This window comes from Linepithema humile, chromosome 1, assembly GCF_040581485.1.
Source record: "Linepithema humile isolate Giens D197 chromosome 1, Lhum_UNIL_v1.0, whole genome shotgun sequence".
NCBI lineage: Eukaryota > Metazoa > Arthropoda > Insecta > Hymenoptera > Formicidae > Linepithema > Linepithema humile.
The window spans coordinates 35337506-35356256 of NC_090128.1; the positions used below are offsets into that span (position 1 = coordinate 35337506).

At 43.0% G+C, this 18751-nt stretch overlaps 1 protein-coding gene across 7 annotated transcripts in view; it reads left to right on the forward strand.

The window, feature by feature from the left end:
* Positions 1–12054, forward strand: part of SoxN (SoxNeuro) — a 278527-nt gene extending 266473 nt beyond the window's left edge. For 4 of the 7 annotated variants that reach the window (XR_001100531.2, XR_001100529.2, XM_067347777.1 and 1 more), the window contains one exon: positions 1539–1702. Coding sequence is in view for 3 of the 7 variants with exons in the window: in XM_067347777.1 (XP_067203878.1) it covers positions 1539–1602 (64 nt within the window). In the remaining 4 variants the exon portion in view is untranslated. Of the gene's footprint in view, positions 1–1538; positions 1703–11470 lie in introns of those variants that run through there. The other 3 variants (XR_010888067.1, XR_001100530.2, XM_012364741.2) reach the window with 1 other exon arrangement.
* Positions 12055–18751: the final 6697 nt, after the last annotated feature.

Consider the following 18751-nt stretch of genomic DNA (forward strand, 5'->3'; position numbering starts at 1 on the left):
CTCCACCTCCGCCTCCTCCGGCAGTCGAGGCTGTCATCGACAGGAGCTCTCGACTCGCGTAAAAATAATTACACTGAAAGAGAGGATTGGTACGGATTGCGGATCTTCCATGCCTTCGCTCGCGGCTTTCCATCCGTTCGACGGCCATTGTGAGGATCAGAACGAACGAACGAACGGACGGACGGCTTAATAAGCTCGGCACGCCGGAGCGAGCGCCGATAAAAATTTATCCGCCACGCGCACTTCTCTGCATCGAGTACATCGTACCAATTTCGAAACGCCTACGATTAAAATGTGAATTTATTTCAGAACTTGTGAATACTGCAATGTTATGTCATATTGTGACAAAAATCGATATCGTTTGAATTCTCATTCGGACAATTGGAGAGAAAGAAGTTGAAAATTGTTAAAATTATTATCTCGTTCGAGTATTTAAATATATTCAGTATTGCATTGATAATTGCATAAAATGATTGCTATTACTCGGAACATTAATTATATCCAATATATTTGATTTGAGATATTAAAGATTTAATTTTGTCCTAAATATAATACTCTGTTGCGACTTATAATCAATCGTGCTTGCTGACGAGGAAGGTTTTTCACAAAGCTTAAAAAGCCTGTCGGATATTGAGATACCGTGTCAGATAATTACTTATGATTATTAGCGAAGTCTATACGCGTCGCGTGAACACGAGAGAAAAAATGAAAGCTCGTGGGACACGCGACGGTTAATAAAAAGCTCGCAATTGCTTCGCTTCGCCACGTCATGACAAACGATCATCGATCTGTGAAAAAAAAAGCAGTAACTTGCTGCTGATGGTTTTTTTTTATTTTTTATAAATTCCCAAAAGACCGGTAGCAATTGCAATCAGTAAGTTTATATTACCACTTCGTCGACGATGCCACCCTCTTCATCAACGCGGCAACTCGTCGACAGCCATTTACATTCGGTTTTTGTTCGCCATTTACAAAAGCGGATCGTTACCCTTTTTTCCCGGCTTTAAACAACTCTCGGCGTAACAAGTACAGTGTGCCATTGAATTTTATCGGTGTGATAAATGCATCAGTACCTCGTAACTGGAACAACTGATGTCATTTTGCAACAGTTGTTAAAATAGGAAGATATCATATGCTCAAAATAAATTTTATACATTTGAAATTGAATGACTTTTTCTATCTGCAAAATTATTTTCAGTGTTGAAATAGATATTTGATGCAAAAATTTATCTTCGATCCTGTCGTCCTAAAATGCGACGATGCGGCGACGAAATTTATAACACATTTAAAAACGCACATAGTATACTAATGACAGTTATAGCCGCGTGGGATTGGAAATAAAATCGAGTTGTAAATTAGAAAATTTTTTATTACGATTTTTACGATTACACTGTTTTCCGAATTATAAATTATTTACTCTAATTCGATTTACTTTCTAATCCCAACCAGTCGCGTCGTTATGATAGAGTAACAATGTGATAAGGAAAGAATAATTTAAAAAATAAAATTTTCATATAATATCCTATTTGTTTTTCTAGAGCCAAGCCACTGTGCATCGAGACGCCGCCGCGCGGAGCTGCCCCAGCCCAGAACCAGTTATGAACATATGATTAAGCTCGTTTTAATAAGTTTTTATGTAGACCTTACGCGTAAAGATGTATAATAAAAATAAGTGTTGAATAAACGAGATACGTTGAGACAACTGGTCGATAGATGATTTCGTTACGAGGACACGGTGCAAATCAAATCCTTCTTACGCGATCCGTTATTTTAAACCAAACATCGTACTCCCATTAATTACAAAAGTACCAAAGCTCAAAATATATGCGATAACTAAAAAGTAAAATTAAACGTGGAAACACAATAAAATGATTAAGCTGCGAATGCGAAGTTTAAAGGACATTGCTCCAAGAAGGCTTAAGAGGGATAGTGTTAACGATCTCTTTGAAATTCGTGATTATCGAATTACAAGAGAATGCGTGATATGCGATTGCTGAAATCAATTTACGACAATTTTGGATATTTTTCTGAAGAAACCTAAAAGCTCCTCGATAGATCCGCCATGTTTGGAATAAGGACGAATGGCCGTCCGAGTTTAATTTTCTGATGCGAACGAAGAGGGTCGACGTACGAAGGAAGGGCGGATCTTGGCTCGTCTTCCAACGTTGTCACTGTGAACATGAGAGTATGGCCGCTTCAACGGAAGTTTGCTACTCTTGTGTAGTCGAAAAAAGATTCGAACGAATATTCTACGGTCAAATAGAGATGATAAAGAATATCTACATACTATTAAAATAAACGGGTATAATTATGTTAACACTTTTTGTTTTATATCCTAAAATGAAACATTTCTACGAAAATAGCAAGATATAAATGTGATATATTTACAATCCAAGAGTCGTTCTATTTTTCTACATTCTTATTTCTTAGAATATCAATTCAAGGGAAACTTAATATTACATGGATGGCTTTCTTGAAGCTTTCAATTTAAAAACGTTAAATAACATACTATTTTTTTTATATGTTTTTAGGATAGACTGAAATTCTATTTTCCGAGAAATATTTTCGGAAATGTTGGAGACGCGTCATCACGAAAATAGCAATATACATTTCATTTCGCGGTAAAACCGGCGTGCATCTCCCGTGTTTTCGATAGAATCGAGTGAGCCACTCGCGATCTACCCGACAAAAGCGAACACTCGGTATAAGAAGGGAAGATATTGGCCCGTCTTTTCCATCCAGTCGTCACCGTGGAGACGCGGGAGACCGTGGGTGTTCTCCTGGATTCCCGATCTCGTGGAGTCTGTCTTCTACATGGACGAGCGAACCCTCTCTGGAATCTAACCCTCCCTCGTCGTTGCGGAGGATCGCAAGGACGAGGGTTGCTGGCGAGGTCTCGCCTGATTGGCGGCCGTGGACTATCGACCAACCCGAGACCAGCCCTTTGTTTTAGCCACCACCCTTGGCGGTATCGAGGGTATCCAACTTAAAGTCGGGTCATTGAACGCCCATGAGATTTCGGCTTGTTTTACGAAAGAGGGAAAAAAACAAGAAAATTATATCGCAACAGTATCGCAATGTGAATTCACTTGCGTTACTTTCTGTGAAACTATGTCAACTCGTGTAATTTAACTTTTATAAATTAATACGCTTGACGGATATGATTTCACAGAGTAACAGAAGTGAACCATCGACGGAAGAACAAATATCTGAATCAAGAATTTGAATAAGCAAAAACTTCTCCATTTAATTTTCTTAAAAAAGAAATAATTGTAATGTAAAGATCTGCGGGAGGCGAAGGGAGGCCCAGGCGATCGGTGAAACACATGAAACAACGTTACACAGAGCGCATCACACTTGCATTCTCGCTTGTGGATCGATGATGCAGCACGTGCTACGGCCTTGTAATACACTGCGTTCACCTGCATACCGTACGTCCCTGCTGCACCTCGGCTGCTTAGCATAATTAGCGACTGACGATTAACAGGCGTGCATCAGCACCGGGTAATGGCTTAATTAATTCGCTCGTACTAATACTGTCGTGCCGGAGGTCGGCCAGGCACCTCGCAATTCTTGTTGCTCCATTTTAAATTGCACACTTGACGTCTATGCGACTAGCATCTCCTTCAAGAGATCACGTTTGTCGCACATTTTGTGCAATTCCGATTTGCCAGCAAAGGACTATAATCGTAAGATAAAATAATAATGCAAAAGATCTTGCATCGTTTTTACGGGAAAATTTTTCGGCGGATTTGACTAATTCTTGGATATGTTGTAGGTCTCATCATTCTGAACAAATGTCTCAATGGGCATAGCTTGATCCTAGTCACTTTTGCGTTACAAGCCCTAGGAGGTCCAGACTTAACATGTAAAGGTATAGGAACAATAAAGGTATAGGTTTTTTAACTCGATATAAATGAGCCTCGGTCGAATGTGTTTTCTTGTACCTTTAATTGTTAAATCTGGACCTTCTAGGGCTTGTAACGCGGAAGTGACTAGGATCAAGCTGTGCCTATTGAAACATTTCAGATCCTAGATCCTTAACATGTAAAGGTATAGGCCTTTCGACTCAATATGAGCCTCGTCAAAAAATGAATCCAAATCCATTGAAAGACATTTTCCCATAAAAAGAATGTGAGGTCCTTTATGAGTTTGCAAATATATTCAATGAATAATATTTATTGTTCAAGTCTTTACTTCGGAATACAGATCCGATATTTTTTGCGGATCAACTATCTGATACGTTTAATACGTTCAAGATCCATTTCGAGGATAGATGCTCAGGCTCGAATTACGATCTATTCCCATCGAATGTTCTCATTTTCATAATGATGGTCAGATTTCCGTGGCATATTTTGTACACGTCACGATATGATCGGCATGCGGCTTAATTAATATCGGCATTAAATTAATTGGCTGCGGTTATATATCAGACATATATGTTTCGAACTGTCCTTAGTATAGTGCGCGGTCGAACTCGCACATCTACGCTTTACGCACGCATGAGAAGTATTATTGTTAGATCAGTAAAAAAAAGGGATGGAGAAAAATAAGAGGAACGGGGCGAGGCAAACGTGGCCGCGTGGGTTGGCCGTCAATCAGCCCTCTCTCCCTTGCCAAATTACTGTCAAACGCAATTAGAATTGACGTGGAAGGCCGGGGCTAAATCAAAATCGCGAGGTAAACCCCCTCGATAATGATTTCAACCCCGTAGGCTATGCTCAGTCGCAATTTTCTCCCGCCGCTAATTAATACACCTCGTATCGTACGTCAATTCGACAGTTCTACCTCGTCTCTTTCTCTCTCTCTCTCTCTCTCTCTCTCTCTCTCTCTCCCCCTTTTTGCCCTTCCCCGATTCGTTCTGATATACGACGACCGTCGACGAAAAAGAGGAAGCTATATTTTTCGGAGTTATTTCAATGGTGGCGAGCGCGAATCGATATACGCGGACATATTAATGGAGATGGACGCAAATTCATTGCGAATCGATAATTGAAAAAAAAGGATGTATAAATTAGTAGCGGCCGCGTGAAGATTCAGAGTTTCGCCTGGAGTTAATAATTTTTACGAGTTCTTCCGACAGGAACTAGCAAGCATGTGAATGGCAATATATGTCTCTTACTGTTCTAATGTAGCGAAACTGTAATTTGAACAAAAAAATTCATCGATATTAGACAAATTCATATAAATGTAAATTTACAGTGAGAGAAAAAGAGAGAGAAATGAAAGAACAATACTCGTAAATTTTCGCAATATTCCTTTGTTTTCTGGTTTTTTTTTTTCCTTTTTGTTTATTTGTCCCGTTTTTTGCCCTGCGGAAGCTCGTCGGGGAAGAAATTGAAGTCTCGCAAAGGTAAATCTCCCGCTATGCCAGAATTTTTTTCTCGCTCGCCCTCTATTTTCCTCCGGAGGAGACCGATCCTCTTTAGAGGTAGAATGATATATATTAAAGAGATGCTTTTTGGCAATAAACAATCGGGCAACGAGGGCTGGAGGCAGTTAGGTGGGGCATTAGGGTGAATTATTCTGGCCACCCAGCGTAAAAAGACCGATGAATCACGGGAGTAACGGGATTCTTACTTTCTCGATGATGTTGTATCTTGTTCTACGGCCTCTTAAACTCGACCTTACGACGATTTTGTCCCTCCACTAAAAACTAACACGCTACCTCTCCTCATCTTTTTAGTCAATAACGTAAAATAACGTCCCATCTTCATTTTTTTTCTATTGCTCATCTAACAGCTTTGTCTTTAAATGAACTAAAGTTGCTATATTTTAAAGATTCAATCTGTCATATTAGATTTTCTTAAAGCAAAGATAAATTCGCACATTTGTTTCTGCTCGAAAACATATTAATACACAATCTGTATATTTTTTTGGCTATATAATATAATAAATGGAAACTTTCGAACGTTCGGGATATTTTGAAGAATTAGGGCTTCTAAATGTATCTGTATTTTAAATGCGTCATCATTTCGTCGCACAACGCGACAGCTGCAATTGCAGCGATCCCGACAACGCCGCGCGCTCTTGTGTATGCATCGAGTACACGCGGTAAGCTCGCGCAATCGTGTACGCACACTCCCGCACACACACACACACACACACGCCTGCACACGTACAGTCTCTAGTGCCGTATTACCCGGGGTCGGGACTTTTTCATTACGGTAAGAGCCGATTGCATTTTTTTACGTCTCTCAACGACGGGGGTGTCCAATCTGGAGAATCGCGTGGAAGGAGGGCCATCTAATCACGTGTTCCTGGCAATCGTGTCCTGCGTCGATCCTCGCCACCACCCCTGCCCCTTCGAGTCGCCACCCTTCCATCCCCTCGCCCGCGTGTCCTCATCCTTGGACACAATCCTCTTCTAGGGAGAACGAAGAGCCTTTTATTCGATAGCCGTAGGGACGATCGGGGACGCGATCTCTCCATCTTTCTCGTTTTCTCTTTCTCTCTCTCTTCTCCCTCTCTCTCTCTTTCTCTCCATCTTCACGTGATCTCATTTTTTCCTTTTTTTTGCACCACACAGACCGCCCTTTCACCATCCGGGGACGCCTCTTCAATCGGGCTTAGCCGCCCGGCGTAATTAAGCCGCGATTGAAAATTAATCATCGTGGATCGATTTCGTGCGTCGACGTCGCTTCCTCTCTGCGAAAGGAACGATAAAAAGAAACCTCTTCTCTTCTTCCTCCCCTCCGTTCCTAAATATCGGAGCGGACGCCGGGAGCTGGATGAAGGTGAAGGTCCTTTGATCTCGCGGGGCGTCTCTCTCTCTACCTCTGTGTCTCTCTGTACTTGCAGGACGCGCAAGCTCCTTGCGCCAATTATCTCACGTCCACGAGGATCATTATTTTTGCGTTCCATCGACGATGGTTTATTTCCTATTGCGGATCGCCTTCGTTCGCCGCGTAAGAGGATTTCTCTTCGTGCCGATCGTGGTTCTCTCGTTCTTGGGCGGTCGACGCACCGTCGTGTGTCATTGTCGACGTTAAAAATGCGTTCGTGCGAAGACGTCGGCATTTTTCTGATGCGATTGCTACAGATCCGTATATCAATGGTGAATTGTGATATGAATCTGATAATCAATTTTTTACAACTTGATTATATATATATATATATATAGATAATCAATTTTTTACAGCTTGATTATATATATATATATATATATATAGATAATCAAGTTGTAAAAAATTGATTATCAGATTCATATCACAATTCACCATTGATATACGGATCTGTAGCAATCGCATCAGAAAAATGCCGACGGTGATTAGCAAATATTAAAACACGATGAAAGAAAGCTGAATATTATTAATAATATATATATATACCTATATATTATTAATAATATTCAGCTTTCTTTCATCGTGTTTTAATATTTGCTAATCACCGTAACAAAATTGATATCTGCCGAACACATGTCCAATCATCATCGTTATTAATGTAGCAAGGAGGCCGCGAGGAATTTTTTTCGTGCTGGATCATTATCCGTTCCCGCTATTACCCGCCGATTCTAGCGGAAGTTTAATATACTCGCCGCTCTCGCATTTACTTGTCCCACATCGGGAAATAATCGGTCGAATTCGTCTATCCCGGCGACGAGGTCGGAGCGATAGGATCGGCTGACGATGGAAAGAATTAAAGACCCGTCTTCTCGTCGGCAGTCTTCCAGCTTCCAGCTACGAGCCGATCCCGGGGAGCTCAGACGGCCGAGCGAGCCACGGTCTCCTCTTTTCCCTCATCCTCGCGAAATCCCAATAATCCGCGATGAGACACAGATTGAGTCCATGGACGGTGGAAAAAAGTGCACGACGAGGTGGAGATGGGAAAGGGAGGACGAGAGGGAGGAGCGCAAAACGGGAAGGCGCGGAGTCGGGCGGAGCGCGGGCGGGGGAGGAGGGGGGGGGAGGAGGTAGAAAGAAAGCTACGCGGCGGGAGAAGAAAATTGGAATCCTTCCGGAACGGAGGATGATAAAATTGCGGATGGTCAGGTGTTACCGTAATCCGGATTGAGACGAGCAGCGGCCGAGTGGGTACGTGCATCTCCCCGCTACAGCGATATATACGTATATACATGTGTGTGCCTTGCTTCTCGTGGCTTCTCTACACGATCTCGTCTTGAAATGTCGACGTACCCCGACTTGGTCCCGATTATTAATTCTCTCGCCCAGTAGATATCAAGCCCGTTCAAACTCATCTCTGCAGACTATTTATATTGCGGTTGTAGTTTTGTTTACGTTGCTCGAGGGAAAGCATTATCGTACCTCTCGTTCATTTCTCCCTTTAAAGCGTAAAAGCAAAATTCTACAAATCCGAATGGATTGATTGCTGGTTAAACGATTGTTAATATGTACTTTATCCGAAATATTAAATCCGTTGAATTTTTCATACATATATTATTTCAGGTAATCTTTTTTACATAATACATTCGCGATGTTAAATAATACGATTCCAGATTTAAAAGGATGCTGAGTTAACATATTCGCACATTAATCTCCGTTAAAAACGAGCAAAAAGAACGGGAAATAATATGAAAGAAATATGCGTGAGGAGAAATCACCGATGAAGTACGAAGGAATCTTTGTGTAAAAAGAAATATAGTGCAACATTCCGTTATCATTATTAATTATCGTTATTGTCGCGGCTATCTGTAACTTTAATAGCAAATACATCGGTAGGCGGTTGTGTCGTGGGCTTTGACAAACTCCGAGGGGAAACCGATCCGTGCGGACCGATTTAAAAAACACGCCGACCGCTAACGGCCCGCGATTATTTTAATTTAGCCGGATAGGGCGAGCTCCGGGAGCGGGACTCGTAATTTGTTTCGAGATCGTATCTTCAAAGTGGCTCGTAGTCGGCAAAAGGGAGGGAAATATTCTCTCTCCGGTGCGCGACGAGGAATAGGATGTTCTGGGCGTGGGTCGTACGCTCGGGAGAAGCCCGCATAGAGATCGTCGGCAGAAGGACGAAAGGGAGGAGCCCTAGGACCGTCTCAATCTGTCCACTCCTCGTAATCACCGGCGAAACGACCCGGATTGGCGGCTATCCCCTTGTCTTCCAGTGTCTCCCGATATATTCCGATTTCTCTTTTTATCCGGATCGCGAATGTGATAAATGCATTTTTTGAAACTTAAAAAATATGTATTTAGTTAGCGGCAGACGCTTTAGTTGATTCCGAAAGTCTTAAAATATTATACTTTTCCGAAAACAGTTTGAACTTTTGAAATATCTTTGAGATATTTCGCAAACGACATTCTGAAAGATTCTTTAATAAGGCAGTATAAAAAATGTCCGTAATATAATAATCAAATTATCCCTCAACCGGCATGATGTGTCACAATTATACAAATAACTTTACAAAAAAAAATATTTTTGCGCGTTTTTCTTCGCGACCGCCGCCGCGACGGGATCGAGGGGACCGAGAGGCGGCAGGATCAGGTCCACCACGCTCGTTCCCGTATCGTATATCGCACATATCGCGTCGAAGGATCGGTGTAAGCCGGTAGCGCGGCCTGTTCCCTCTCCGGCGCGGATGCAACGGCGGCCGCAGCAGCCGTAGCCGTAGCAGCGCCACACTCGATGCGCACAATTAATATCGGGCCGTATCTCCGATCTCTCATTATTACCTGGCGTCTGGTGCCGATGCGTGTGGGTGTTGGCCGTTCTCGTAGGGAGCGAATCGCGCGTGTGTGTGCGTGATACGCGGCGGTACGTTGTACGCGCGTATTGGTACCGGCTACCGTACACCCCGGGACACCAGAGTCGGCCATGCATCACCCTAACGAGCCGGGCATCGCGTGCCGATCTGTATTAAGGATTTATAATCCTCCGGACGCCGGAGAACTCCTAATGTCCTGGCCGAGCGAGAGATATTTGCCTATACGCCCGCTCGCGCGAGCGATTGCGGCGGATACGGGGGATGCAGCCGTGTCTCGCCCGCCTCTCTCCTCCCCCGGGCGCACGGTGTCCGTGGAACAGGTGGGCACACCCACGACGAATTTTTCTCACGTTTGCGTCCGCCTGGCAAATTGCGTTTGTTGGGAACAGTGATTTGTAGCCAGTAATGTTGTGTTATCTATTTTAAGGGATACGTTGAATTGTTTCAACCGAGACGTGTAAAATTTCAAATTTTACACCGCATAAGAAGTTGCTTTACGCGCAAGATTTCTGGATAGATTTTCTTCTGCATCAAAATATGTAATTAGATTTTCATAAATTTTGTTTTCTGAGTTGTCTATCGGCGAAATTTTCTTAAATCGTTAAAAAGATCACTTCAGTCTTTATCGAATGAAATTGTAAAGTGTCGTTTGTCAGAAAGATATACGTTTGACCGGTTTTAATTACGTTAGCGAATTATTTTACCTATGAATATTGATACAAAATTGTGTGCGCGTCTGTCTTAAATGTCCATCGTCCTACGTTGCTTATTAATAATGTCATTTTATATAATCAAATATTTTTATATGCATGCTAAATCTGTTCCTCAGAATATTATGCCACATGTAGATCGATGCTCGAGAAACGCACTCCCGCGCTGTCTCCCGGAAAGCCCGGACGTGCGTAGCTCCCAAAGACGCGAGCAGCATTCCGGGGCTAAGCACATATTAATTAGGCGGCATGCCGGCAGGAAGGCATAACTCCTTCGGGGATGGTTCTCGAGGCCGTTGCACGACGTTGGTCGTGCCGCGGTTTCCGAGTGTCGTGTTACCGTGTTCCATTCCGCATCCCGGACCCACCGCTTCCTCCCCCCCCCCCCTTCTCACTCTCTCTCTCTCTCTTTCTCTCTCTCTCTCTCTCTCTCTCTCTCTCTATCCCTCTTTCTCGTTCTGCGCGCGTTCGTAAGACCCGCGGGTGGCCTCTAGTCCCGCTGTACGCCGTCTGGGATCTAAGGCCCAGTACGTGGGCTCTCTTGCCGAGAAAGAAACCGAGCACGAATGCTACCGTCGCATTAATAACACTGGTAGCCACTCATATGTTAAACGTCCACCCTGTTATGCCTGCCGCCGCCGCTGCCGCACAGTGGCGGTCACAGAGAAAGAGAAAGAGAGAGGAAACGTCATGGATGCGACCTACCCACAGTCGTGTACAGCTCGGTTCTCGTTGCTTGCGATGCAGATCAGGATACACGTTTATTCGACTCGCTCTTCCGGTAGTGCGTTTACGCGAACGCCGAGAAATATTGTCCGAAGCGCAAGTCACGATGAATCACATTGCACTATCTGAATTTTATGCAGTAAAAATATCGTAATATACACACGGTGGAATAGTACAGTTTAAAATAATCGGAAATTATTTTTCGATGTTTTCTATGTTATTCCTGTTCGCGAAGCCCTCTTTGCATTATTCTGCAGTTGTGATAATTAATTAAAAACGCGTCTGTGAGAAAATTGTTTACATTTTAATTTTGCTCTGACGTAAAATACGCTAAATCTGAACTTTTCACGAACTCATTGAAATATTTCTGTTGCAGGTATTATCAGCGACGAGAAGCAGCATACGACGCGTCCCTGAGTTGTTTCACGGGATCGTGAAGAGTGTTCTTGAATGAAAATTAGGATGGTACTCTGTGCATTTATATATGTTGTTGGAGATCATGCGACTGTGCTTTTATGAAGCACGAGGCTAATCGTTATTATCATGTATAAGATTGCGCGCGATTATCGTTACTCGGCATCGTCAATTATCATTATCGCACCCGCAATAAGTGCGGGCATTTGAATAATTCATGCCGCTCGCTTAAATGCATTTAAGCGCGCTGTTCTCTTTTCGTTAGCTCGGTATGCATAAATAAGGAAAAGTTTCTAGAAATACGAGAGTTCAGATAACGATATTCTTCGTTATAAATCATATTTGCGTCACACATATACACACTTATTGTATAGTTCTATTAAATTTTACCAACTTGTGAATATACTTTATAAAAAAATAGACAATTATATAATGTAATGTAATGTAACGACAATGGATTAACACATCATCGATGTTTCTTAATTACCTAGTCTTGGGAAACATATAGTCGTTTAAAATATCGGAATAAATTTAATTTTTGCAACAGTTCTCTTTGTATATCATTTCCTATCCCAGAAATACTCCTTTCTTATTGTTAGTGACAAATAAAAAAATATAACAGCATGAAAAATAGCGGGAGATAGTTGAATAATCATTTAATTAATCGGTAGCGGCGTCGAAATTACGGTCTTCTTTGAAGAGAGGCGGGGGATGCTTTGAAACCTCACCGTCTCCTCGGATCTTAGAACATAAATAACGGAAGAAGACGGAAGAATCGCGGTTGGGGGTCCTCGCGCACCCCAGGAGGACCCCTCGAAATCCAGAGTGCTCTATTGTCGATTAATTATCGTGAATGCCTCCGTGAAACTTCAGCGTTGATCCCCTATCTCATTGCTAGCAATTTGTCATTGCATTTTCTCGAGGTTTATTTTTGAAATATTCGGGTTGTAGGCCAACACGGGTTATTTTTAAACGAGGTTTATGTTAGAAGTACTAATATTTATACAAAGTATCTTTTATCTATATGTGACGATATATGGCACTTTGACGAAAAGAAGATAATTGTCTTAAAACTTTAATCTATCCTTCAAAGATAAAAATACCACCCACTTTCGGTCATTTTTACAAACTATGTATGCTTTTAAATTTTATCGCACTTAAAGATAATGCGCAGATAGTAACACGCACATTGATAAGAAAAAAGGTAGCCTATGATATTTATCGCGCCAAACTTCGGCAATTTTATCACTGATGGTGTGACGCAGAAAGAGTAGTAGTTCCGAGAATTGCCGGAAGTATCGTCGCGACATATCGATATTCCACGATAAACGCGTTCTCCCCCTACTGAATGCGGAGCGGAAGTAAATTTATGTCTGGAATTCGTTTACATGTATATGGGTCTAGAGAGGTCGCAGCGGCAGGTAAGGCAGAGAGAAAGGACGAGAGAAGGAGAGAAGCGAAGGGAGAAAGGGAAACGAACGTGCGGCTGCGAGGCAATGCCATCCCACGATGATATGAAACGATTTTCCTCGTGGTCGAGAAGATGGTGTTATCAGAAATTGAAATACCACGAGGAAGGGAATCGTAAACATAGAATGGTACGGAATAATTTAATGCTCTTTGCTATTCTATGTTGCCGCCATTCTATATTGAAAAATGTCGCAGTGTGTCGCCGAAAACATGTAATCTTATCACATATATTCAGTTTTACGTCGCTTCGAGAAATATTTGAAATGTATTGACGGAGTTGGACAATAGTTTTCGAAAACTTTTGTTGTAATTTAATGCTTCAATTAATTATAGCGATACTTAATGCTTTTTTAAATACATTACATTTTCTAATTAGATGTGAAATATATGAAGTACGATTAACGTGAATATTCTCATGCGATTAATAAGAGCCGAGAGCTTTCTATAAATTCTCAAGTACCCCGCAGTATCAAAGATCTTTTCTCTGACTCCCAGCATTCAATGCGATGATCGTCTAATCGTTCAATTGACACCGGACGCTGATAGGAATCTTCGTAGACCGCGCCGATAATGAGCACCTCGCCAGACCGTCGTAAAGCGTCATTAGGGTTCATCAGCGATTCGCGTTCAGTCTCGTCGTAAAAAAATCGCGTTCCGTTATCATCGTTCCCGTCGATTGATTCAACTTTCCAGCGCTTTCGAGTCCCGGAATGCAGCGACCACCCCTACGAAGGCCCGTCATTCCGCACGTTAACGCCGTGTAATGCCTCGCACTTTGATTAAAACGACGAGTGCGATAGGAAAACAACGTTCCTATTAACACCGCGTCGTTCATTAACATTTACGTCGTTGCGCATGTAAGCGTATTCCCGTGAAATGAGCGGGACGGCATAACCCAGCATGCACGCGCGCGATCGGCGGAGGTGGCGATAATTGCTTAATTGACGGCGGTCGCCGATAAGCATCGCCGCGTGGCTGGCGAGATGGTAAGTGTAATACCTTCATGAGTCTCTCTTGTCTAGCGGTATGCTGGTATCTCCGAGAGACAGTCGCGAAGAGAGATGGAAAGACGAAAGAAAGAGAAAGAGGAGGGGGGGGGGGAAGACGAGAGAGAAAGAAAGAGAGAGAGAGAGAAGATAAGGTACCCGATAGGGCCAGAGATAGACTACAATGTAAAGGCGTATGAAAGAAAAAAGAGGAAAGAGAGATAGATAGAGATAGAGAAGGAGAGAGAAGAACTCCGTCGTATCGATGGCCCCGAAGAGACGAGGTGTGTACGTGGTGTCGGCTGACGTGTCTTTTCTCCTGGCGAACAAGGCCTCGTTGTAGAAAGGTGTCGGGGCAGCGAGCAAAGAGCCTCGAGATCCGCTTCCTCCCCTCCCTCCTCTGTCCTCCGGATCCTCCTCCTCCTCCTCCTCCTTGACCACCCCCTCCGTCACCCCCGATGTTCCTCATCCGTCTTTGTCTACCTCTCGCGCGTTGGCGCGAGGAGATATTAGAGATGCGAGATAGCTTTATTAAAGGTGAGAAGAGATGCCAGCGCGAGAGACACCACCGAGTCGGTCGCTTTGATCACACGAATTATCGTGACTCCTCGGACGCACGAGACCCGCTCGTCTCTATCTGCTCGTCTCTCTCTCCCTCCTTCTTTCTTTCCTCCTTTCTTTCGCGCCTCGGACTCGCTTTCGAGAGGCCGTATGACACCTTCCCGTGAGCGATCGACGCGAGAGAAGTATGCGCGTTTCGGATCCAGCGACACACTTTGTATTGGATCGCATCCATACAAGAGCTCCGGCATTGTACGTCATTAGCATTATATAATTCGGAGATAAAAGGTAAAAAAACATTTGAGACATGTCAACCGACTTAAATGTTTAAGTATGTTTTTTCCTTTAGCTAGAGTTTGAGTAACGTTGTAATTGGATCAATGTGTCGAATGTGAATCAAGATTCGAATAATTGAACAAACAAGCTTATGAGCTATGATATGGAATGAAAAAAAAAAAGAAAAAAAATATTATGAAAGCTCCGTAAGTGATTAACTCTTCTATTGCAGTGGTGGAAAGGTATAGTCTTGGAAAGGTATAATCCTATTCTAATTTTATAAACGTTTCTGACAGTCTGAGAGACCTCCGAAAAACGATTACTCGTAATGGCGATGACGTGCGGACAATGCGATCGTAGACATAAATACCACGATCTGATCTTTGGACACGCCTCCGATTAAATTAGAAACGCTCCGCGTGGCAAAAAAATGGTTCAAAGTGTTTAGACGTTCTGATGGACGTCGGTTGAGGACACCGCCGACCGTGTGAAGAGAATCAAGAGAAAACCTTATATCCTTGTAACGCACGAGCCAAAGATACAAAAAAAGTAGATTTGTAGAGCAGAACACACATATACAAAGTGTTACAAAAATATTTCGTGCTCTAAGAGTGAAGACTCTTTTCAGAATGCTATTAAGAGTCAAATAATAATGTATGAAATGTAAAGAAGATAAAAATAAACTAAAAATAGATAAATTAAGCAAATACGATTAAAGCCGAAAAAAAAGTGGGAAATAAAGAAGATTTTATTTCGCCTGTAACTATATCGATCTTCTGTAGCCTCGAAACATGAGGTCCTCGCGAGGATTCCGAGAAGCTGCGTCCTATGCGTCCGGTTTGCCTCGAAGATGACGTCCAAGATATTGAGTCCTTAGGAGGTTCGCCTGCTTCGATCACGCCGTCTCACTCCCGTCCTCCTCCTCCTTCTTCCAAATATCCTTCTCGTTTGCACTTCTATCCGCGGCCTCCGTCCGGTCCTTTTCTTCGTCTTCTTCGGACCGAACGATGCCGATCGTTTCGTGGTTCAAATCGTGCCGCCTCGCCTCTCGCGAGATCTGACAGCCGGCACGTCATTACAAGATGACTCGGCAATCGTACAACACCCGAGGAGAACGGAAGGGCGGCGACGGGGGATGATCTCGCAGGAGACGGAGAAATGTAAAAGTGTGTATGTACTACATTCAGACGTAAAATTCCACAATACTTATTTTCTGCAGCTTCGAAAAAACGCTATCCTTGTTGTTTTTTTTGTTGCAAAAATAAAATTTTGATAAGAGAGATTCAACTGTCTTGTAGAAATTTAAAAAATCAACCAATAATGAGCTAAAAAGCTTTAAACAACTAATTTAAGATTGCAGAAAAAAAGATTTTAATTACAGTTACAATTGCTATTTAAAAATTATAAAAATGTTTAAAAAAATCGTAGAAAACAGTATTGAATCTACAAATGGATTTACGTTCACGTAACGTAGACGGCTATCCCAGACGGCGAGAAGATAAAATCGAAATGGATTCGGTCGCGCCATTATGACTGTTACGAAACCAGCAATTTCCGAATTAGAACAGTCACGGAATGCAGGGTATAGTTGCGGCTCTTCGGACAGCAACGGTCTATGCCGGATACGTATAGCTGTCGCTAATAAATGTCTAGATATCTTTAGATAGCATTTTATGACATAACATGTCGTGTTCACGGTTGAATATAGAAAATTGTTATTAATCATCCTTGAATGGACTTCAAGAAAGCGAGAATCTACATTATGACGCTCGCTCACGGGATATTTATCGAAATAATTGTTTATTCTCGGGATAGCCGAGCCGTCTACGAAGGATACTATACTTTCATTATATCGCCGAGTCATCGGCTACCTGGCGCGAACTTTGCGAGGAATGATCAGGAGGCGCGAAGCCCGGCGACTGAGCCAATCAAAACGTTTTATTAAACGGTGTATATGGAAAGAAGAAAAGCAGAGAAGTACTCGCTGCCCGACTGACTTTTAATCAAAGGCTCGAGTGCAGAACTGCACTGCGAATTCATTTCCTCTTACTTGCGGATACTTTGTCCAACTTCAAGCTGATACTTTCTTAGCGAAGATTAGATGGATCTTTTTGCGCATCTTCGACATTCATTATTTTAATAACTACAATCGCAAATTAAATTTTTTTCCAATAAAATTAATTTCTTTGAAATAATAGAAATAAAAGTTCTTGCGTCTTATTCTCAGTTTCGTTGCTTGTTCAAATCTTTGAAAACAAATTACAAGAAATCTATTAATGCAACGTTGAACTGCTTATTTAACCCTGATTTCATCAAAGATGAAGATTGTATCGAAAAATTCTTTGAGATCGTCTTAATTTATGCCTTGGGCAATCTGCTCCTTCTTCCGTTAGCGGCCGTCCATCACTGGATTTTCCTGGCGCTGCGTTTTTATTAGGAAAGTAATCGGGAGTTACTCGCACAAGTAAATCGATGTTCGAAGTTCGTCCTCCTCTTCTTAAGGCGTCCGAAGGGAGGACGGGGGAGGTCCCGTTGGCGCAAGTTCGCGAACGATAACGAAAAGCGCTGAGACCCGTTAATCGGAGAAATTTGCTAAAAATAAAGAGCGCGGCGTCGCGCAACTTTCGAGATAAGACGCGCGTTTCCGTAAATTAATCATCGGCCCGACGTACGCTTTGGCGGACATTAATCGCCGTCTCCTTGCTTCCCGCTCTCCCTCTACCCCTTCCCCCACCTGATTCACCCTGATCCTAGTCTTTTCATAATTCTCTCTCCTAGCGAGCTGGTCCTCCGCGCGTCACTCTTATAATTAACGATTTAAGATCCCGCGAATAAAGCAACTGTGAATAAAGTGTCCGGACGAATCCATCAAAGTCAACGGTTCGATAAAACGTGCGGAGTCGCGCGAGACGCAAATTAGGTACAATTGCGTGCCGCGAAAACGGCGACGCGAGCGGTGTAAGCATTCTTTATGCGCGGACCAATCGCTCGCGATCTCCTCGGGATTCAATTATGAGGAATTCACGCGGGAGAAGGAGAGAGAGAAAGAGTGTACGTCAGGGAGATGTGAGAGAAACAAAATGGCAATGTGGGTGAGAGCTAAAGTTGCCAAAGTGAAGGAGCAAGAGAGACGGCGCGAGGAAAAGGAGGGATAAAAAAACACGGCAACGAAAGATGGAGAGAAAGAGAGACGTATAGAGAGAAGAGACAGAGAGAATGGACCGAAAGCGGCTGCGAGAGCGCGAGCGTGAGCTGCGGAAGGACGAGAAGGAGGAGGAGGCGGAGGGAGAGCATCTACACCCCGGAGGTTCGTATTTTCCCTCTTTCCGCGAGGGCTACTAATTAATTACTGTGATTAATCAGAAAAGTTCGTAATTAGAAAGTTTCTTCGTGAAATTAAAATGGCGGGGAGTGATGGAGCGAGTCGGCGGTCGTCTAGAACCCTCCTCCGGGCCTCGACATCAGCAGCGGCAGCAGCAGCAGCATCCGCCTGTTATGTATATCCACTCCCACTTTTTCTGCTCTCAAGGGTAGTTACGTAGCTCCGCCAAGACCAACATCGACTCGTGAGAGTTTCCGATAAACTCATTAATTAAGGTGGATCGTCTCGTAAGAAGCAAGAGGAGTGGATGTGGAACACAGCGCGGTGAGGACGCTCGCAATGGCACTCTCTCGATTTGCTCTCGGCGTTTAGCTGTTCTCCATTTCTTCTTCGACGATACGCAAAGTAACAGAACGGTTTGTGTTGGTGCAAAAAAATTTCAACTGTGATTGATAATTAATTTCATCTCCACAGTTGTAATATTGTATGTATTGAAGCTCGGACAAAAGAAAGTTGAAACATTTTGTACGTTCGAATTACTCGAGCGATTTTAAGCAAAGAAGTTAACGTTGAGTTTGAACATCTCAGACAGTTTAAACAAGTCGATCTGTAATGTCAACTGTAATGT